The sequence below is a fragment of the Pezoporus flaviventris genome, unplaced genomic scaffold (assembly GCF_033815535.1).
Source record: "Pezoporus flaviventris isolate CSIRO_AGI_PZ_B2104156 unplaced genomic scaffold, CSIRO_AGI_Pfla_v1 ptg000066l, whole genome shotgun sequence".
Lineage (NCBI taxonomy): Eukaryota > Metazoa > Chordata > Aves > Psittaciformes > Psittacidae > Pezoporus > Pezoporus flaviventris.
Window position 1 is genome coordinate 18,210,112 of NW_026892614.1, and position 22,990 is coordinate 18,233,101.

At 38.1% G+C, this 22,990-nt stretch overlaps 2 protein-coding genes across 5 annotated transcripts in view; one reads left to right on the plus strand and one right to left on the minus strand.

Annotated features, from left to right (window-relative positions):
• The window catches only part of PACRG (parkin coregulated), a 238,624-nt gene extending 222,598 nt beyond the window's left edge, over window positions 1–16,026 (minus strand). For all 3 annotated transcript variants that reach the window (XM_061471417.1, XM_061471415.1, XM_061471416.1), the window contains exons 1-2: window positions 15,825–16,026; window positions 15,384–15,571 (exon numbers count right to left, since the gene is read on the minus strand). In XM_061471417.1, coding sequence (XP_061327401.1) covers window positions 15,384–15,530 — 147 coding nt within the window. In that variant the 5' untranslated portion in view covers window positions 15,531–15,571; window positions 15,825–16,026. The remainder of the gene's footprint in view (window positions 1–15,383; window positions 15,572–15,824) is intronic.
• Window positions 16,027–16,206: 180 nt separating this feature from the next.
• The window catches only part of PRKN (parkin RBR E3 ubiquitin protein ligase), a 740,903-nt gene continuing 734,119 nt past the window's right edge, over window positions 16,207–22,990 (plus strand). For both annotated transcript variants that reach the window (XM_061471412.1, XM_061471414.1), the window contains exon 1: window positions 16,207–16,318. In XM_061471412.1, coding sequence (XP_061327396.1) covers window positions 16,246–16,318 — 73 coding nt within the window. In that variant the 5' untranslated portion in view covers window positions 16,207–16,245. The remainder of the gene's footprint in view (window positions 16,319–22,990) is intronic.

Here is a 22,990-nt window from a genome sequence, read left to right on the forward strand (position 1 = left end):
CTACAGAGCAGCTCAGAGAGCTCTCAACCACTCGCTTCAGCAGAGAGGCCTGTCTGCCTTCAAGTTTTGGTGCAGTATTATTCTGGCAGTTGGCCACAGTTGTTTTGCACGTAAAGCAGGAAATCTCAACATTCAAGTTTATGTATCAGCAAAAGCTGAAGAGAATTTATGCTGTAAAAACCACACCACAGCCTGAAGGTTTTATTTACAACAAAGATCTGCAAACTGCAAATGTGACAGCTTCTCAAGGAAAAGAATATAAGAATCTATTAAAATGGAAAAGGTTATGCCATCTAAGTATTAGGGTTGCTAGTAACGCCCCTATTAGCTAACAAGTTATGCTATGAAGGCTGTAAGAAGAAGGACCACAAGAAATACTGCCATTATGAACTCTTAAAGACCTGTAACTAGGGAAAAACAATCTTTGGGCTAAATTTTCTCATACTAGTTCTATGCTAAAGGTTAACCTCTTTAAAATACTTAATAATTACCTCTGCACATCTATACAATGTAATTAGTTAGGTAAGCACAGTAATAAATAATGATAAATTTGCTTTAAGATTGACTTGTGTCTGAAAATGCTTTAGTTTGGTTTTTAAATTAAACACAAATTTGTTTATATTTGTACTGCGTAACATATATATTGTATAAATATATTGTATATTGTGTCTGTGTAACTGTATATACATATTGTATATATATGTATATTGTGTCTGTATAACTGTATATATATATTATATATATATGTATATTGTGTCTGTGTAACTACATGTATTTATAATTTAGCAACATATTCTATATATTAATACACACCATATTAAACATACCTAGACACAAAAATCAGGTAGACCTGTGTTGTGAAGGTGCTCCACTGTGAGAAGGATTATCCCAACACATGTAAGCACACCCTGTACCAGCATTCACTGAGCTGACACAGGTAGTGGAACCGTCAATAGGATTGCAGTTTCTGGCAAAAAAGTGTTCATCCGATTCCCCAGTACTAACTTCAGAAGCTTCTCTGTACTGCACTTCATGCTACAGCAGCATGAAGTTTCACATTCTTGCTCATGCTGAAATCAAATTTATGAAGCACAGGAAAGTAACAGCTTCCATGTATCTTACTTTTGGTTTTTTTTCATTAAATACTTGTGTAAAAGCCTTAAAAATGCAAAATGATGGAACTCTATACCCACCACCTAAATCCTGTAGAAGCATAGTAAGTGATAAAGCAAACATTACTAAAAGAAAAAGCATTACGGTAAATATATTATTTATTCATAAGTTACTTTGAGTATAATTAAAATGAATATTTTGATGAAGACGATACATTTTTATTTATTATGTTGAAGTTTTTATAAATAATCTCAACACATAATATCATTTTTTAAGATTTAGGGAAAAGACCTCATTCCTTGGCAACATTTGGAGAAAATACAGACAGAAGCTCTAACATCTTAACATTCTGTAATAGAATATTAGGCTTTTTTAGCCCTATTTACATTTTACCTTATTCACAGCAGTAGAGAAAGTTGTATATACATGATTACTATTTGCTGAGTTAGGTTGGTGTCTCTATTTAGTTCTGAGTTACCACACAAGCCACCATTATGATTGACTTCCCTTAAATTTTTTCAAGTGTTTAGAGTTAATTCTTATAAATTAGCCTATAATAAAGAGGAATGGATCATTATCTATACAACTGCTTAAATGCAATGATATTTTATAATAGATACTTCAAACCATAGGGTTTAAACGTTATTATTTTACGGATTTGGAGGTAAGTTTCAAATTGCATTAGAAATTTGAACATAACTTTTTAAAATAAAATGTAGAGGGTTTTGGAAAGATGGTAAAATTAAAAAAGATTAACCACTGGCTTTTCCCTTTACTGAATAATTTTCTGACAACCATGCAACTGCAGAAGTCTGTATGATGTGATCCATTAAACATGCAGAAAAGTTGCTTGATGCATTTTTCTTCTAAATATTATTTCAAATGAAATTAAAATATGATGCTTCCTCTCAATTCTGCTTGATTCAAGCACATAAACTTTTTTTCTTTGCAATGTGATCTGATTACCAGAGATAAAAGTCCTGAATGTGAATCACATGTTGTGAAAAATGTTAATTCAGTATTTCATAGAAACAGTCTGCAAGAATTTAATAACAGAAGAACATCTTCAGGATGCTAGTTATTATGAGGTAATAACTTGGAGAATTAGTAACACTTGGCTTCTGCCATGTAGCTCTAGGGATGCTTTGTTTAATTCATATTCACTGTAATTTGTTGCTCAGTTATACCCCTGCTCACTTGTAACTGCGGTCCTTTTGGTCAAAAGCAAACCAAATGTCCACTATACACTGCCACCATCTTATTATAACCACTGAAATAGTAATGAAAGAACAGCTAATATGATTATACAGTGCTGAAACGTTATACAGAAGACTGCTAATCTTTATACCTAATCAAGTCAGACTATCACAAAAAAGTCAGACTGTAATGATAGAAAAAGAGTAAGTAATTCTTCCCCTAGGTTTATTACAGAATAAAGACTGGTTACCAAACTTTTCCACATGTTTTTTCTACTTATGTTCCTATACATGACAGATTTTATAAATTTTTAATGAAATTATGTTCAGAAAGATGACAAAAAGCAAAAGGCCAACTTCCAAAGAATAAAATCAACAGAAGCCAAGATATACAATAGTACATTAAGCTTGAGAAGTTATACATATAAGCTTTCTTTCATTAAGGAGAATGAAGGAGATACCAAAGACACTTTCTGGAGTTATCTTCCTTCTACAGAGTTTAATAAAGTAGGTCTGGTTTACCTGATGCCTGAAAACTGAATTTTCCAATGATGTTGGTTAATTTATTCATCTAGCTTTGTTCTAACTTACTGATATAACAGTATATTCAGCCAACATTATTCTAATCAGCATCAAATATAAGTACAATAATATAGCTAAGTAGCGGGTACCCATCTGTCTTTCTCCACACAGAAAAGCCAATCATTTACAAGTTCCTTCCAGCCTAGATCCTAGAGTGAAAAATAGCTAGTATTCAAATGCCACAAAACTGTGAAAGCATTTCAGACGCTGCATTGTAATATTTATAAGTGTCGTTAGAATGCTGAAATTGTACTTGCATTGCATAACCAGAAATCCACATAATCTAGAAATGCATAGTAAAATCTGTGTGGCCCTATTAATACTAATTATATTGCTAACCCTTCTTGCATCATGGAAATATTATTGTATATATTTTTTTTAAATTGAAGTTTTACATAATAGATATAGAAAAGCATGCACAATTTCAGGAGTAATAATAGATATAAGATACACTGATTATAGAGCAATAATAGTGATATAAAAAAGTCAGATTTATAGTCTTTATATTCATCACACTAGGATATGCGATTTGCCTCTTCAGGAAATGGTACAGAATGAGATTATATTAAAATACAGTAAAAGATAGTATAAAAGTAGTGAGTCAGTTGATTCTTATTCTCAAGGATCAGGGAGTTGATGTAGAAATGAGTTTATGCATGACCCATGTTCTTAATGAGATGGAGACATCCATAAATGTGTAGCATGGCATCTAATGCCATTTGGCAGTCTACATCCCAATCACTTCAAGTAAGTTCCATGAGGAACTGACCACAATGAGGGTGGAAAATGGTGGACTGTTGGGCCTGAAGAATAGAAGTTAGCTGACCAACTACAGGGTTGAAGCATTCTTCAGGGTTCAGTACTGAGCTATTTAACATCTCAAGAAGCTGGACTATGGGACAGAATGCATCCTGAGAGACTTTGTGAATAACATCAAATTTGGAGGGGCATTCGCAAATATCTTGACAGGAATTTCAAAGTTCAGCAATAGTAAAAGCAAAGTTCTGCACTGGACCAGTTCAGGCCAGGAATGTAGCAGAAAAGATTAGGCAGTTTAGCAGAAAAGCTCTTGGGGATCCCTGTGAACAACAAAATGAACAGTTGTATACCCTTATGACAGAGATGAGACAACTGCATCCTGGGCTACATCAAAAGCATTGCAGGAACAGTTTGTTCAGCCTGAAGAAGAGGAAGCTTAACAAGATTTCTCATTGCTGTCTGCAGTTACTCAGCATGAGAGCACAGTAGAGATGACTGAAGCTCTTCCCAGAGATACACAACAAAAAGAAAAGAGGCAATGGTCACAGAATACAATAACGAAAATTCTGACTAGACAGTACAAAAAACTTTTTCACAATGAAGGCAGTCACTGGAACAGGTTATCCAAATATGATGTAGAATCTCCATTCTTGAAGACAGTCAAAGCCCATCTGGACAAAGCCCTGAGCAGCCTAATGTAATCTGAACATAATCTGAATCTAAATCATATTTTTTAAACCAACATGAAAAATTAGTTGCTAATGCTTAGGTTAAAAAAAACCACTTAGTCTGAATGTTCTGTTCAGCTACTACATAATACAGCATTTTATTTTTGGGTAAAAATTATCATAAAAAATAATTAATTAAAACCAAACCAACATCTTCACAGAATTTGAATTCTCTGCCAGTGACCTCAATCTGGGCAGTCAGGCTTTCAGACTTGGTAACAGCTTTCATAGTGCATTCGTTTTGCTTGTGAACTATTTCCTCTCTGGCACAGCTAAGAGGAAGATATCCATGCTTACTTCATTAAAACTATCAGCAGTGTTTGACACCGAAGATCAGCATGTGCTGCTGACTTGCCTGGGAGACTGGCAGAAACGAGTCAGTCACCCTGAACTGGATAGGTCAATTCCTATCAGTCATCTTCAAGACAATTCTGAGCAGTGGTTTCTTTTCACCAAAGTGAAAATGGGAAGATTTTGCCTTTTTTCTTTTTTTTTTTACATCCATTAAGGTTTTTGTATACTAATTCTGAAAATATTGAAACTTCTACTCAAACCTTTAGCAAAACCTTTTTTTTTCTTTTTTTAGATGAAAGAATTATATTTTGATAGCCTAGTTTTGGTTTCAGCACAAACAGAAAATCATACTGTCCTGAGAAAATAGGCAGCAGAAATACATGACTCATAAAAGCAAAAGAAAAAAGGCTTATTGATACTTGTTCCATACTCTGTGCTCTTCATAGGCAAAATGTTCAGCTATCAGTTTCTTTTCAGTTTTTGGTAGCCCATGCAAAGCATATCTAGTCATTAAGAAGTAATATTTTAAATGTAGTACATGAACCTATTTAGAACACTAAATTAAAAAAAAATTCAATCTACTCTGAGAAAATGAAATTAAGTATCCAATATGCATTCCTATGCCAGTACTAAAATTCTGGTTTCTTGAAACCTATGAAACTTACCACAGCTTTCACCAAGACATTTCATTTAGCACCTTACGAGAAATTAAAATTGTCACTAAATATTTATGTTCCATAAGTCTATTAACTGAACTTACAGATCACTGAATAAATGCTTTTAAAAAAAATAATGCAAAATGGATTCTTATCAGTGTGGTAAGAATCTATTATCCTATGATACCATCTTACCTCTATCATTCATACCATTTTATCTATAAAATTAAGTTTTCTAATGGTAATTATCCATAAAATGCCTCTTCCCGGAAGAATTCCTATTATTATTCTTCCCAAGACACAGTATTGTACACAAGAGCTGGGAAATTAAGTAGTACTTCCATCTTATAAATTGTCCTTTACCTACATAAGTAGCAAAACCACTTCAGTCTCACAGATTTACTCATATAGAATACATAAATTACAAACCCATATTTTATATTAATGGACATTGATAAAGCTCAAGTTCTTGTCATACTCTCAGTCACATGGGAACACAGATATTGGTTTTATACACAAAGCAGTTGTTTCCTCCATACATTTGATTTTTATCTACCACTTTGTTCTACTTTATTTCAAGAATTTATTGTTGCAAGGATGATTTTCATTAATGCTACACAAATGTTTTCTATAATAAACTATTCAATATACATTAGAATGTTTAAGTCTTACTGGAAGCTTTGCAGTTGCAGTCTTTGTATCTCTGCAAACTAACAGTGTTACATGATTACTAGTTTTCTGTGTTAACACATGTATGTTATCAGAAGACATGTAGTAAGGTTTGATAAAGTTTCTTAAGTAATATTTTTTAATTAAAATCATGTTTCTAGTATTAAATTAAAATCAGGAGGTTAAACAACAGGACCAAATAAACAACAATGTATTTAGTGATTAATTACAAAGCTTAGTAACAGATACTTTAACTTTTAATTATGTGGAATAACACCTACAAGTTAAACGTGGAAGCCAGAAAGCTGGACAGATGTTTCTCCTCTATCATCATAGGAAAACTTCAGCTGTCTAATGAAGTGACAAAAAGGATCTGCTTCAGATATTCTGATTCTACAAGAAGTTCTGCATTGTGCTGCTGATGCACCCTACTGTCTACTTTGGTGACACTACCAGTCACTTCATTGGGAAAACACTGACGTCTCTAATGTTTCTGTAGTTCCAAACCTGGAGTCTAGTGTCTGAGCGAGATAGTTTATTTTTGCAATAAAAATATGTAAGTTATTAAGTTTTCAGACATTTTGCTTCATCTTCAAGCAATGGTTTCTGATTGAAATGAATTCAATCTTTTTCTTGCTTGTATGATTCAGTTGTGATATTGCAATATTGCAAAATTGCAATTTTATTTAGTTCCTTTGTTATCTCTTCTTTTCTTTCCCTGGCAAATAGAATGAATACATATGGGTATCCTTTCTAAAACAGCTTCATAAGGAAACAAGGCTTATGCATCTATGCTGTGTGTACACTTGCCTGCCTTCATTTCTAAAGAATGTGTATCTGTTGGTCATTTTCATCTGAATTTGAAAAGAAGGCAGATTTCAAGTATAAAGTTGCCTTTATGTTTTATGGAAATAAAAAAGAACTGATAAAGAGTTCTGCAACCAAACGGCTTATCTCTCATGTCATTAGACACCAAATACCTTATTAAATATCAGCAGGAAAAGCTTAATTGTGATACTGATCTGCCAAAAAAAACAAAACAAAACAAACAAACCAAACCAACCCAACCCTGCAGGATACCAGCCTTTCTTAGTGCAATGTTTTTTTTCCACTTTGTGGGTTTTCATGTAGTGCATAATCTTCCAGGGGTTTGGCTGCAAATGTTACACAGCTTTAGAGAGTAATTTTAAAACCACAAGAACCATGACAATATTTAAGAAGGTCTCCCTCAGAAACACATCTTATTTCCTTTCTTTGGAAAAACATGATGCAAAATAATCATTTTAATCAGACGGTTTGTAACTTGTAAGAAAAGAAGATGCCATAATAGCTTCTTCAATCAGTATTTTATGAAATACTCTGTCTCTAAGAGTGGGTCTATGGGACCCTAAAGTCAAGTCAGCATACATCTAAAAGTCAGAGAGGGATGAAGAAAATAATGAAACAGAATGCAGAAAGGAAGAATAAAGAAGCCTGAAAATGCAGGCTTAATGGATAATAGTGGATATGAGAGTATCCCCCCATATAATGAACATAATACACTAATAATAATGTAATATTTGCATTACAATATTTTCTAGATACCTAATAAAAGACTTTTGCCCCATTGAGTCACATGATACAAACTCAGAGTGAAAAATACAGTCCAATAATTCACACCAGCCCCCAACAACAGGACAATTCAAGGAGTCTAAATTAGGCTCCGAACCCAGGCTCCTTCAACTGTTGGTGAAGAGAATGAGCTACTTCAGCAATTCAAAAATATTAACTGCTAGGAAGACATACTAAATATCTACAGGATGCTGAATACAAGGGTATATCTGAATTGCCATTCCTCTTTGGAGTTTAGTCACTTGAATCAAGACAATAAAATTGGTATACATACCTATTGAAAATGCAGACCAGGAAATTATTTTCCAAAGACTAAAACCTTTTGGGAAGGTCCTCTTAAATAATATTTCCATTTTTGCATATTTGTTTAGGAGTTAGAATACAAGCTTGGGAGGTAATAACTTCGTTCATTTCTCTTTGCAGTTCACAAAATTTCAAGTCTACAACTTTCACTTCCCAGCAGCATATCCTGATAATCCAACTGCAAAACTATCTTTGCCCAGTAGGCCTCATGAGTTAAGAATGTGTGAATTAAGATTTTAGAACTTCTTACACAAGGGAGTCTACCTCCCAGTTAGTGGGAAGAGCATTCAGTTAGAAGTCAGCTGATGTGTCTCTAGCTTCTCTGACGTGTGAACTCCAGCCTGTGACTTCAAGCAGATAAGGTCATATGCACATCTCAACTAGAGCTGCTTTCAGAGGAACTGAAATCAGTTTGGCAATCAGTACAAACATTTTGCTTATATTTCACAAGTTGAGAAGAGCTTAGCCATGCAGCTGGCTAAACACTGGTCCTAAACAAGCTTTTTAATTACCAATGTTAAAAGAGTATTAACTTAAAACTAGCAAAAATGAAGAATATTTAATAACATACAAGAACAAGAGCTCATAGTGTTCCACTTGCCAGAAGCAAAAGAACAAATAGGATGAAATGTACCAAATAATCACCTAAATGCTACTTTAAGACGACCTGATAAAGAACAACTTAAGGAATATCAAACATGGAGAAAAAAAAAATAATCTGGAGTTAACTGATTTATTAGTGGCAATTTTGTGATTACGTGTGCAAATGTATTTTTATATACTCCTCCAATACATGCTTTATTATTACTGTCTAGTGGTACACTATGAGAGGAAGAATTGTTCTATTGCTAGTAATGGGCTATTTCTATTCTCACTTAACCTGAGAAAAACTTCTATTCTATCCCATGACAGGGAAAAGTCAAAATGACAATTCAAACAAAGTAACCCTGTTAAAACCAGCAATTTCCTCAACAAAATTTATATCCAGAAATGTTGTATACTATTGGTGGGTACAGTATTGTCAATGGCTGACAAACAGTTAACATTACTGATATAAAGATTCATTTGTCAGATGACAATAGAAAGAAGAGTTTGTGAAATCTCATGCAAACTTAAATGTGTAACTTGCTTATTTCCACTGATACAACTGAACTTATTTTGCCTTTTTCAAGTGTTAGATGTCACACAATCTTAGTGTACTGCCTGAATTCTTCATATTGGATAAACAACTGGATGACCAAAAGCCTTCAGATGCTATCAAATAAAATATTAAAACTTAATTGTTGTCCCGAATAATAGTATTGTAATACATGTTAAGCATGTCTGGAGGCATATTAGAAGCTCAGAAAATAATCGTGACTTAAATAGGTTTTAGGTAGAAGTCTGAAGTATGCTAAAACTTTCATGGATTTTTAAAGATAGTATCTCTCTGTAAGTGGCTGGCTGTCTAACTAAAATATTTACACAGTGAAATTAGACTATTTTGTGGTAAAGACATGTAAGTCTGGACTACAGATTTCTAATCATATTGCATTGGTTAAATTAAGCATTGGCACCATTTACAGATAAAATGGACCTTCCGAGGCCACCATTGTCTTAGGGTTGCATTACTTTCCAAAAACCATATCTTCTAGCTCACCTAGAAGTTCCACCTCTCATGCAGAAACCACTTTCTGAATTTCACTGACTATATTAGACAGGAGATCAAATCAGTTGTATGAATTTTTCCTCTGACCTCAAACTATTAATCTAAAACCTGACAAAATAAATGAAAGGCAAAAAAAATTAGAAGGGCATAAGATGAGTTAGTAAAACACTAAGTTAGTATAAAAGATGTAAAAAAAAAAAAAAATCAGCTATTACATGTACACTTCCTGTGAAAAATATTATTTTCAAGCCATACCGTACAAAGCTGCAATTTAAAAGTATAATTAGCTCATTCCTTTGAGATTTTCTTTACAGTAAAATTTATGTCTAGAGTATTCAAATAAGTTCTGGGTTGAAGTATTAAAAGTACATTGCCTAAAAGGTTTCTAGCTACGTGAAACTTCTCTCCCTGAAAAAAGAAACAACCCTGTTGACCATTATCGCAAGAGAAACCAACTGATACAAAAAAAACCCAACACATCTGGAGGGTAAGTAAAGAAAGAGAAAAAGTGAGCATGGAGCAGCAGACAAGAGTGCAGAGAGAGATCAATAGTCTGCTCTGGGAAGTAGTAATGTATGTTTTCAACTTCTGTGGAAAACAAGAAGGTTTATCAAATACTGGCTACCAGTGTTAGTAAAGTATACAAGCACCTTTGCCTAAATTGTTTTAGCTGAGAAGACATCCGGTATAAAATGCCAATGTCACATTAAACCACTAGCTATAGGACAGTAAGAAAAGCCAGGGCACAATTTATTTTTTCTAAAGATTTAAATGTAGACCACCAGTCTCTTCTAAGAAGGTATACAAACATTACTCTTGAAACAGAAAACTTGGATCATAAAGTATCTCCCCTAATATTATGCAACAAGACTTATAATGTAAGGAAACTAATTCATAGCTCTTGTATTATTTAGAACACTTCTAAACTTTGGTTTGGTGCAGAATATTATGTATTGCCTATGCTTATGACTAATGAAATAGGCATCAAAATGTAAGTTTAAAGAGCTATTCTTCCTCCATATGGTTGTTACACAGGAAAGTAACAGTATGCCATGCTTGCTTCAAGGCATGCAAGAGTTCTCATTGCACAGTCATTTCTATAGTGTATTTTATGATATGTTTTAACTTTGTCACACACTGTTCAGAACTTTTGCATTTACTGCACGATACAGTTGTTTACTGTATGCAAGTAATAAAAAGTCTTCCACCACAATCCCCCTCTCTAAACCTCCAAACCCCCCCCCCCCTTCCCCCACTAGTCTGGATCCTAAACAGGCTAATGACATTAGCTTTCAACAACACACTACCACGCACTTCTATTATCAACCTGAAAACAAACCTGTATTCACTCTTGCTATCAAGATCTTTACATCACGCTGTGGAAACATGGATGAAGAGTACCTAATTTTTTTTAAAGAAAAACTTTTCTTTCAAACACAAGCATGCAAACTGCAAAATGTACATTAAAAAATACCATCACAAATATATGAAAAGCTAAATTATGTTTGCTATCCTACTACAGTTCAGACAGGTTTTATTATAGCCCAGAATGCTATTTTGGCAAGTAAGATGCCTGACTGAAGTTATATAGAAGGTTTATCTAGCTCTAGAATTGCATTGCTCTCAAGAGCAAGTCCTTTACTTACACACATCCCCTGTACTTACACACATCAGACACCAAAATGTGCAACTATAATAAGCATAATTTTTGTAACGTATCCAGAGTCAGAGCATAACTATTAAACATCAGACTTCCATAACGCAGCCTATGTGATAGTATATTGGACCTTTATAACTTCATCTTACCTGACATATATTTTATTTAAGAAAGGAAGTTATAAGAGAGTAGTGCATTTTCCAGGAAAAAAAATATGTAAGTATGCTATCAAAATTAAAAACTATGCCAAACTGCTTATATGAACATCAAGTATATCAAAGAATCAACTACTGCTGGGATGAACCACTCAGTCTTTCACAGTATTTTTTCTACTGCATTGTCTAGAAATTGTATCAATGTACCAGCAGTATTATTTGCTACTATTTTTTGGCTTTGCAGCAATTGTCATTTCAAAATGGCTAAGAAAACTTCATGAAAAAACTAAAACCTTCCTGACCCCTTCAAAGCCTTACCAGGTTACTTCAGTTAAACATAGACCAGGCATATATATTAACTGGAAGTATAAAATGGAAAAAGAAAGAAAACTTCTATTTTCTGGTACAAACTCCAGTCTTCTCTGCCTGTAATAAGGCAACAACTGGCTTCAGCACATCAGCACATATGTTTGGAGAGCACAGCCAGAGCAAAACCCATGTTGGGTTAGTGATCATCCAGGTCCCACTCTGGAAAGTGACATTTAATTCCTCTCCTGTTTTCCCACCTTTCTTCCACTAATTTCTCCAATGTGAATGCCACTATGCTACCTCTCCTATCTCTTTCACCCACTTAAAACTTCCAGTGTCATTTAAGTTATAGCAGTGACAAGAGGTGACTCTGAGACAAAGGACAGCATCCAGAGGTTGACAGCTACAGACATGGCCTGCTGCTTCAATTCCTCAGAGCATTCACTGAGTACTCACTTGCACACTTGTAAAAGCAGACCACATAAGAATTAGCAGCAGTAGGGATCTCAGATGTTAAGTATGTGTTGCTGCTACCCAAGCGCTTACTCAGTTGTATTTATAATGTTAACCTTACACTTACAATGCATTTAACTATACAACTATTACAACAATATGATGTTCTACTGGGTAGTTCTAGAGGTATAGGAAATGCTGACCTTAGAAAATTCCCTACTCAGCAATTTGACAGCTTAAAATCTTGTTCTGAGCCTCTTGTATTAGCTATTTGCTATTTTTTTATTCTGAACTCCTTCATTTAGTGAAATATCAGACAAAGATACGGACATACTCAGACCATCAAAGGATTTTAACCTGTATGAAATCTGTAAACACTTAAGACCTTTCCTCTCATGTACGTAAAAAAATGGTCTGCCATTTGCTCTTATATATGTTTCAGTTTGCAAAGTCTAGAAGTTGCATTCCAATTCAAGAATTGACAGAATTTGACAATTATCTCTGTAATTGTCTTCAGTTAGAATATTTTTCCATTAGTTCATAAAAAGTGGTTAGTGGAAGAGTCTTGAAACATCACAGTTACAATGCTTTAAAATCAATTTATGTTTACCTCCTTTAGGTATGAAATTGAAAACCTTCCAAACTATTTTTCTATGTAATGTATCCTGAAATGTCAATCAAAAAACATGAAATGGAGTCTAATTGATGATTTATTATCTATTTTAAGCATTATGACTGAATTACGAAAAAAAGGGTTACTGGAGAGTCAAGTGTGCAACAGATTTTCATACACAAACCAGCACAATTTCTTCATGCTTGAGCATATCAAGTAAATCTTATCACCCTAGCACTGCAACTATGAACAATACCAACTTCTCCCCACACCTGCAAAAACTGAGGGCTGATTTTAAAGTATTTTAATATAACAAGGGCAGTATGATTAAACCATGCAAGTTACAGCTGGAAAACATAATATGAAACACAGGCTTTCAGAGGACATTATGGTCTTAAGCATTAGTATTTTTCCTGTGTATTCTGCTTTTACATTCTACTTCAATGTGATCATTACAGTAAAAACAAGCATGGAATTGGAAAGGAACATAACTTTATGAGGGGAAATAAAAGCCTCCTTGCACTGAAGCTTTTCATTTTTGGACCTAATGCAACTGAAGTGCCTCATCAATTCAGTTGCATGACTGTGCACTGGCACAGAGGAGGAGGTACAGATATGTGGCAGAAGCAAGCAGAACTGTAGCAGCCACAACTTCTGTTAGTTTACTGTTACTGAAGTGTTGGTCAAGCCTGCACTGCCATGAAAAAAAAAAAAAAAAAATCTGAGCTCTTTTTAATCTAGGTTTACCACTTTAGTTTACTACACAGCAATGCAAAAGTTCATACTGTCCAGGAATGAAAACCACACCTTTCAATGCTTAAATGCCTGCAGAATTACTCTGCTGGAACTCAGTTTTGTAATTGATTTTAAATGAATTAAGACCTCAGTGTTGCTGAGAGGGACATTCCCACCCACACAGCTTGCACTGACAACATATTCCTGCTTCCCCATGCATATGTTAACAGCTGTTAGATCTGATACAGCCTCCTCCATAGTTGCAAGAAACACAAATGCAAAAGGGGAGACAGAAGCATGCCGTTAGGAAGGGGAGGAGGGCAGGGCAGAGGAACTTCATGGTAGCAGCAGCTTTGTCTGCCTCAATTCCCAAGACTGCAGTTGGATGCTATTTTGCAGCAGGATCATCTCTTGATCAGTTAATATTGTACAAATGTGGGCACAATAAGGGGCAGCAGAAATAAACAGCCTGAAACAGGAAGAAGACAGGACTGCCTTCCAGTGCACTGACAGTTTAAATTGACTCATAGGGTTCACTAAAGTATACTCATAGATTTTACAAAATTGCTAAAGTGGAGCAGGTTCTCCAAGATGGACATACTACCGGCCAAGTTGTTTATCAACACATTCCTTTAACTTGACACCTACTTGGTTCAAAATGTACTGCCTTTGCCAACAAATTAGCTAATATAATAGAAAGGTAAAACCTTTTTTCTTTTAAACAATGCTTTAAAAATGCCTTAAATTCAGATCAGAAACTGTTACTGCTACAAGGTAAACAAAGCCATTTTAGTCACAGAATGTGGTTGAATATAATGTGGAATCACAAGTTTCAGAATGTAATCAATTCACATTATCTCTATGGTTAGGATAAAAACCTTGCTATGACTTATTATAAAAGAGCAAAGGGTAAGAAAGTCTTTCTCAACACACACTACTGACAATGGCTTGAAAGAGGAGTTTAAACAACAGTTGAGAATTCATTCCAATACATACAGACTGTAGACTCCAAAATGAAGGACAGAAGGATGAAAATCTGGAACTGCAATCTAAATAACTTCCTTTTTCTAGTTCAAGCAATTGCACTTTTAACTGTGTCCAAATATAGAAAGATACAATTGAGGAGTTCACGCATAAGATGTGCTTATATTAGTTCATAGATTTACATGTCAAATATCTGCTTTCTGTACTAGCTGAAACTTTTTTTATTCCTAAAATCTTACAAAAGTAGCCAAATAAAACAATATAAAGCAATTTCAAAGGCCTTTACCCTAGTATTTTCACTCATGTACCTCTAAATTTGTTGGGGCTGGTAGTAAAAGAGAAGCGTGCTGGGTCAATTCATCTTTGTCTTTAACAGTTTGAGAACTAAAGTTTGTTTCCAGTTTAGTGTTCTCCTATATTGAGTGGAAGCTTTTTATTATTTTTAGGCTTATTTTTAAAATAAATGTATTTGCTAGATCTTAGCTAGCCTATGTGACATTCACATTAAATTTTGTATCACAGCATGCCAGTATATGAAAACACTTTCAAATAATACTACAGTATCATTTGACAGCATTTTGCTAAAAGTGAGGTTTGCTAAAAGTGGGCCTTGCACACAGTTCTGCAGGCTGTCAATACAATGGAACATGAACTGCCAATACAAAACAACATAAAAGAATTGTTGTACCAAATCAATATGCTTGGAGTTGAAGCAACAACATTTCCACAGGCACAAAGTTACCTTACAATAATACTTCTGCAAAGCTTGAAGGCAATTTCAGCAACCAGCAAACTCCAGATGAAGTTTTAGCAACTCACACACCTTCCTGACATGCTTTATCCTCAGCTCCAACCATGCTTTCTGGACACATGACAGCAAATTAATTAACATCACTTCTATGCTAGCAGCAAACATACCACGGTGTTTTTCATCATGGCTTTAATCGTGAATCCCTCGGAGACCTGCTGCTTGTTTTTCTTCACATGCCCCAGAGGCTTCTGCAGCTGAGGGCTCCTGTCACCTGCGGGCTTTGAGGGGCCCGAGCCCTCTTTCTTCTCTACCATTTCCCCACCTGCCTCCACCACGGCAAGATGGAAAACACAGACTGGAAAGCAAAGAAACAAACATCAACGCCGCGGACCCACTAAGTTAGAAAAAGCAGTAGAACTGCTTCTGTTCCCTTGCCAAGCAGCGACACCCTCCTATAACCCCCTTCCAGGAGCTTTCCCTGCCCCTAACGGGCCTCCCCGCCTGCCCCCTCAGTCCCTTTCGGCACCGCTACTCGCCCATCCCCGACCCCACCTACACCGCCACCTGCTCATCCCGACCTGCCTCTCCCTCACCGCACCGCACCTCACCTCCCTGCCGGGGCTCCCGCACCGGGATCGGGCGGTGACCGTCACCGGCCACCGGCTATCATCGGCGCTAGCACGCGTCCCCGGCCTCGCTACCGTCACTAGGCAACGCGTCAACAACCCGCCGCCACTGCCGGCGGGCGCCACGAGCGCTTGGGGAAGTACGGGGTTAAGCAGAGACACCCCAATGGCAACACTCCCCCCGCGCTGCCCACCAGCAGGTGCACTCAAAAAGCGGGGGCGGCTCGACAGCAGTTAACACGAAGTCATTAACGCGGGGGGGGGGGAAGAAATGGTGACGTGAGGAGAAACAGGCGGTGTGAAGAAGCGAGAACTACGTTACCCAGGGGGCCCTGGGCCTTGTGCGCATGCCGCTGGCCGCGCGGCCGGCAAGGGTGCGTGTGCACGCGCGCGGCGTACGTGTATGTACGTGAGGGTGCGCGCCCGCCTCCCCTTCCATGCCCTGCCGTCCTCCCCCGCTATCGCCGCCATGATAGGTGAGTGAGCGAGCCCGGATGCAGAACCGCCCTTTCCTGCCCGCCCCTTTGCCGCCACGGCAGCTGCGGGCGCATCGGCCCTGGGGGGCGGCTTGGGCGGGCTTGCCTCCCCTTGGTCCAGGTCGCCGTGCCCGGCCGCGCAGCCTGCCCTGATGCCTCAGTGGGATGGGCCTCCTGGGACCACGCTGCGGGAGGCGGGGAACGCCCGCTGCTCGCGGTTCCCGGGGGTCGCTGGCTGGGTGGTGCCTTCAGCACCTCCTTGTTTCGTTACCGCCCCTCTAGGGAAAGCGCTCGGTGCGCTTGGCAGAGCGCGCGGAGGGCGCGGGGTCGAAAGTGTCAAGGTGTCAGTGCACTCCTTTACCCCTCTGCTGGGGATGACCCATCAGCGGCATGCCCAGGGTTAGTGACTGAGGTCGTTTTAAAGTTGTTTTTTATTGCCTCTCCTTTGTAAATATTTCTGGGTGGGTGTATGTGATCTGTGGTGTTTTTTTGCCCTTGCCTTGTATACATACATGGTGTTGGTCTTTCACGGTACTTGTTGGGGGTGCTCTGAAAAAGCAATTTAAGCCTAGTCATGTTGGACGTTTGACCCTTCGGCCCTTGATTTGGCTTCTGTACCATCTAATGCTGATATGACATGTGAATAGGTTGTTTCAGAAGTGGGGTTTTTAATCTTGTTTATACGATCGGTGCGTACCTGGGGAGTCCCACAAATCACAGGATCCATTTTGTAGTCCTGGCATCTCATGACACATTTCATCTTGCTTTCACTTTCTCATTTCTGTGGATTATTTAAAGTAAAAGCTGTAAAATGTAAAATACGTGCTTGTATTTCAAGAACTCCTTGCCTTCCTCAGACTTGCTGTTTCACCTTGAGTGTGGGTGTTATAGTTGCTGTATATGTAAGACCTGATCAAATCGAAAAGCATGCATTTGTTGTTGAAGTATTTATTGTTTTTTATAATAAACATCTCAAAAGTGACCAAGAATCCTATGGATCTTTCAACTAGACAGAATATTTTCAAATTATATGTATATGAACACAAGTATTTGGGAAATGTTCTTTTTCTTTCAGTTTTACATCAGCTAAAAAACTTATGTATATGGTATTTTCAGTCTGTCTAATTATTTATGTAACTGGTCTCTTTCTAATGGGATCTTATTCAGTTTTCTTGCGAAGTGGACCTTTTTTATGTAACAAAGAATATTTTAAATGAAGAGCTTGGCTTAAGGAAAGAACACAGGGTCAGGTATTCTACCATCTCTCATCTTGCAGTGTTGTCTCTCTTGACACCTTGCTATAGTACATAAAATTGTTCTGCAAGTAATAGGGGAGCCAACAAGGAGAGGTGCTTGACCTCATGCTCACCAACAGGGAAGGACTGGTTGGAAATGTGACTCTCCAGGGCAGCCTTGGTTGTAGCGATCATGAGATGGTTGAGTTTGAGATCCTCAGGACAGTGAGAAGAGTGTGCAGCAAGCTTACTGCCCTCGACTTCAAGAAAGCAGACTGGCCTCTTCAGGAGCCTGCTGAGTAAGGTTCCATGGGAAAAAGCCCTAGAGGGCAGGGGGGCCCAAGACTGTTGGTTGGTATTCAAATATCACCTCACCTGCTACAAGCTCAGGAGTGTTGTGTCCCAACTAGAAGGAAGTGCAGCAGGAGGGCCAGGAGACCACCTTGGATGGATAAGGAGCTGCTGAGGAAACTTCAGAGGAAAAAAGAGGCTTATAAAAGGTGGAAGCAAGGACAGGCAGCCTGGGAAAAGTACAGGGATGTTGTCCGTGAAGCTAGCGACCAGGTTAGGAAAGCTAAAGCCCAATTAGAATTAAACTTGGCCAGGGATGTGAAAGGTAACACGAAGGGATTCTGTAATTGCATCGCAAATAAAAGACAGACTAGGAACAACTTAGGCCCCCTCTGGAAGCTATCAGGAGAACTGGCTACCCTGAATTTGGAGAAGGCTGAGGTTCTTAATGACTTCTTTGCCTCAGTCTTCACTGGCAAAAGCTCTGACCACACCACCCAAGTCTTGGAAGGCAGACAACAGGGACTCTGAGAATGAAGGCCCTAGGCCCACTGTAGGAGAGGATCTGGTTCGAGACCATCTTAAGAACCTGAATGTGCACAAGTCCATGGGACCTGATGAAACCCATCTGTGGGTCCTGAAGGAGCTGGTGAACGAAGTTGCAAAGCCACTGGCCATCATATTTGAGAAATCATGGCAGTCAGGTGAAGTTCCAGACTACTGGAAAAAGGGAAATATAACCCCCATTTTCAAGGTGGTCAATGGCTCAATGTCCAGCTGGAGACCAGTAACGAGTGGTGTCCCTCAGGGACTGGTTTTATTCAACATCTTCGTCAGTGATGTAGACAGTGGGATTGAGTGCGCCCTCAGCAAGTTTGCCAATGACACCAAGCTGTGTGGTTTGGTTGATACACTGGAGGGAAAGAATGCCATCCAGAGGGATCTTGACATGCTTGTGAGGTGGGCTGATGTTCACCTTTTGAAATTTAACTGTGCCAAGTGCAAGGTCCTCCACCTGGGTCGGAGCAGTCCCAGGCACAGCTACAGGTTGGGCAGAGAAGAGATTCAGAGCATCCCTGCGGAGAAGGACTTGGGTGTGTTGGTCGATGAGAAAATGAACATGAGCCGGCAGTGTGCACTTGCAGCCCTGAAAGCCAGCCATATCCTGTGCTGCATCAAAAGGAGCGTGACCAGCAGGTCGAAGGAGGTGATCCTGCCCCTCTACTCTGCTCTTGTGAGACCTCACCTGGAGTATTGTGTGCAGTGCTGGTGTCCTGAACATAAAAAGGGCATGGAACTGTTGGAACAAGTCCAGAGGAGGGCCATAAGGATGATCAGGGGACTGGAGCACCTCCTGTATGAAGACAGGATGAGAAAGTTGGGGCTGTTGAGCCTGGAGAAGAGAAGGCTGCGTGGAGACCTCATAGCAGCCTTCCAGTATCTGAAGGTGGCCTATAAGGATGCTGCACAGTGACTTCCTTAGGGACTGTAGTGACAGGACAAGGGGTAATGGGTTCAAACGTATACAGGGGTAGTTTAGATTGGATATAAGGAGGAAGTTCTTTACTGTAAGGGTGGTGAGGCACTGTAATGGGTTGCCCAAGGAAGTTGGGAATGCTCCATCTCTGGCAGTGTTCAAGGCCATATTGGACAGAGCCTTGGGTGACATGTTTTAGTGTGAGGTGTCCCTGCCCATGGCAGGGGGGTTGGAACTAGATGATCTTAAGGTCCTTTCCAAGCCTAACTATTCTATGATTCTATACATGTTTTTACAGAACTGCAGTGTGTGTTTGGTTTTGAGTGCTTTTGAAAAGTTGAGTGTACGTAAGGGACTGCCCATGTGGTTAAGAGTTGATGCCTCTGGCCCTCATACTGAATTCTAAATGTTTACTTACAGCTCATAAAGATAATATTTATATGTCTGAGGACGTATAATTTCATTTTCACTGTGGCAAATGGAAATGTTTGTGAATATTAATTATGAAATTAGTTGCATATTTATAAACACAGTTTTACATGAGTTGCAATCTTAAATGATTTAAGTAGCAACCTGTTGGGGGAAGTGGGAAATTAAAATTCAGATCCTGGATATGTAAGAATTGTCTTTAAACTATATGATACAGAGACTTAGTCTGCTTTCCTGCTTTCTTAGAGGTCTCCTCTAAACATCTCTGAGTTAGGAATGACATGGTGATATTGGGGGCAGGAGGTGAAGGGTGAAATAATTTGTGTAATCTGTGTGCAGGTTTTTGACCCGAGTATTTAAAGAGTTATCCTATGAAGGCCATGGCGTATTTTCCAAAATGTTTTAGTGTCATATTTTTGGAAATGCTCTATTGTTATAAAAACCTAATATCGCCAATCTGTTTTAATTGTTTTTTATTATAATTAATATTGAGAGGCAATAAGCAAGCAGCGCTGGGTGCGCCGGGGAGTCTCCGCTCCACCGGGGACGCACGAAGGGAACTTCTGGGGATAGTCTTTTATACTTTTTTGTCTTGGGTTTCAGCCAATCCTGTTGTCTTCTTTTCTCCAGCTTCTTGGGTTTCAGCCAGTGCTGTTGTCTTCTTTTCCCGGGCTTCTTGGGTTTCAGCCAATCCTGTTGTCTTCTTTTCCCGGGCTTCTTCACCTATTGCTGGGGTCTTGTCTCTGGGTGAAGAATTACTATGTCTATCACAAGTCTGACCACCATCTTAGCCCCCCTAAATTCCACTCCTTACGCGTTTATTTGTTCAACACGCAGATTTCACAATGTTCTGTAACAGGACACATCTCTAAGTTACCTACCCCCTCCTTTTCTAAGAACATTCGTGCAATTTAAACAATGAACAAAACATTTCTTTGCACAATATTGCGGTTGACCCAGGGGAATTATTCGCTTGTTTCTTCTTCCTCCTCACTGTGGCATTGACAGGGACACTTATCATACCCTTTGCACATAGCACAATGATCACAAGGGATTCCATCTCCACACAAAGTGCAGTGATCACTAGGACCTCTGAGTTGCTGACACGAATCACTCTGATGTAGCTCACATCTATGTCCTCCTGGGTCTTTGTGCCAAGGAATTCTATAATATAATTGTGCAATACATGACAATTCCTTTAATTGATTTATAATTTCCCATCCCTTTCTTTTTATGTTCCTTAGTTCTTGCGCTGTGAAATAGGAACAATAAGCCTGATTAATATGTTAGTATTACTGTTTTTTCTTACTTTTTCTTATTCTTCTCTGCTTTTATTTTTTGTCTAGTGAAAGAGGTGGATCTTTCTACTCCATCTTCCCCTAAGTGTTTGACTGTGCTCATGGTTCTTTTTTGAACTTTCCCTCTGCTGGAAGTTTTTTAAGATATTTTGCTGTGGCAGATCCTTCTCTGTAGCACTTACTGCTCCAGAAGAGGTTAGACAATTGACTTGGCTTTTCGTAATCTTCATATGATTTTCCATCCTGCTTGTTATTACATTCTCCTGCCTTGTTAGATTTTTGTTGACTGAATAGAGATTTGTGAAGAAAGATTTGCTTATAAATGTATCTCTAAGTGCTAGCATATTACCTGAAGAAAAGAAAAAAAGAAGTATACGCTTATTTTCAGTAAGAGATTATTCCATGAGGAAGGCCTTCAAAATATGTAACTATTTTCATCAGTGTGAAATCCACATTACAATATCAAGTTAATTATGTTGCGGTCCACTTTTGTAGAAATTCTGTGGACAAATTTATCTGGAAAGTCCATCGCAGCTGCCACTTGCATGGCATTGCAGTGTGTTCATGAGTGCTTCTGGGATTTTAATTCTTGGTTTTATCTTTATAAGTATTTATGAAGGTAAATGGTAAAGATGACTGTTGCTTTTATAAATGTTTTTAGAAGATTGTTCTCTAATGGGCTTCACTTCTAAGTGAAGTTGCCAGAATGATTCTTGAGTGTTTTTTTTTCATTCATGGGTATATTGGGTTTTTTACATTTACAGTTTATTTATATTGCTTGCTGCTTGGCTCTTCCATTAAGGACTTTGGGAAAACTTCTCTATAGAAACTTATTTAATTTTATTTTAATAATTAAAAATAATTATACCAAAGCAGGAGTGTTTAAGTTGGTGTTTTTCATTTTGAATAGAGAATGCTATATGTCTACATTCTGACTGATGCAAGATAGAAATCCTTGTGCAAATTACTGACCTTTGGGGAGCCATATTCCTGCTGCTTTCCATATTTATAACAGATGAAATGAAATGAAACAAATGAAATGAGCTCAATATCAGCTGCTTGAAGGACCTCTGTCACACTTACTGTCTTTTTTCAGCCAGTTGTCAAAGGAGTTTGCTATAGATGAAAGCATTTCTGTGGACAACTTCTGTATTGCCTTTTACCTCAAGCTTACAATACTTCATGTATATCCAGATTTGTGCCTTTTTTTGTCACTTCCTATTCCCTTTTTTTTTTCTGTGTTCACATTTTCTTAGTGGCTTCATTCTGCTTCAGGCACTTTGCGAAGTCAAAAAATAATCCAGAAGAAATAGTTTCCTTTTAATCTGGAACAGTTCCCTGAGCTGATTCACACTGTGGTGACACGAAAGTTACAAGGATGTAACTAAGGGAGCATTGCTTCATTGTATTGCTTGACTGTAAATTGCTGAGTCACATGCAAAAGTGGTGGTGAATAGGGCAGTTGAGTGCTGCCTAAAGGAGAACATTCCCTTGCCTTTGCTTCCCCCTTACTCCCCAGCCCTGTATTCAACTGATTTGACATGGATATTAATTTGACTCCAGAGAGAGCTAGTTACTGACCTGCGTTGTGAAAATCCCCACTTATTTAAGGGTGTAGGGGGTGTTTTAGTTTGTTTTCACTGACCTAACATTCATTCACCTGACACGTTTACTACTGGGTCAGCTGAGAACCAGTGTTGGTGTAAGGAGAGTGTTGTGTTCTTTAGTTTTCAATAGGTATTACAGGAGGGTGAAAAAAAACGATTAAAACTGAATTTTAAGGAATGTACTGCGGCAACTTCTTGGAATTTTTTTTGAAGTATCTCAAAGAGCAGAAATATGGGAGAAGACCGCAAACTGTGTTAAAAATTTAGAAGATGGGCTCTAGATAGTTAAGAGTGGCAGGTCAGCATTTCTGTAGTGAATGTGTAGTGAAAGTAGT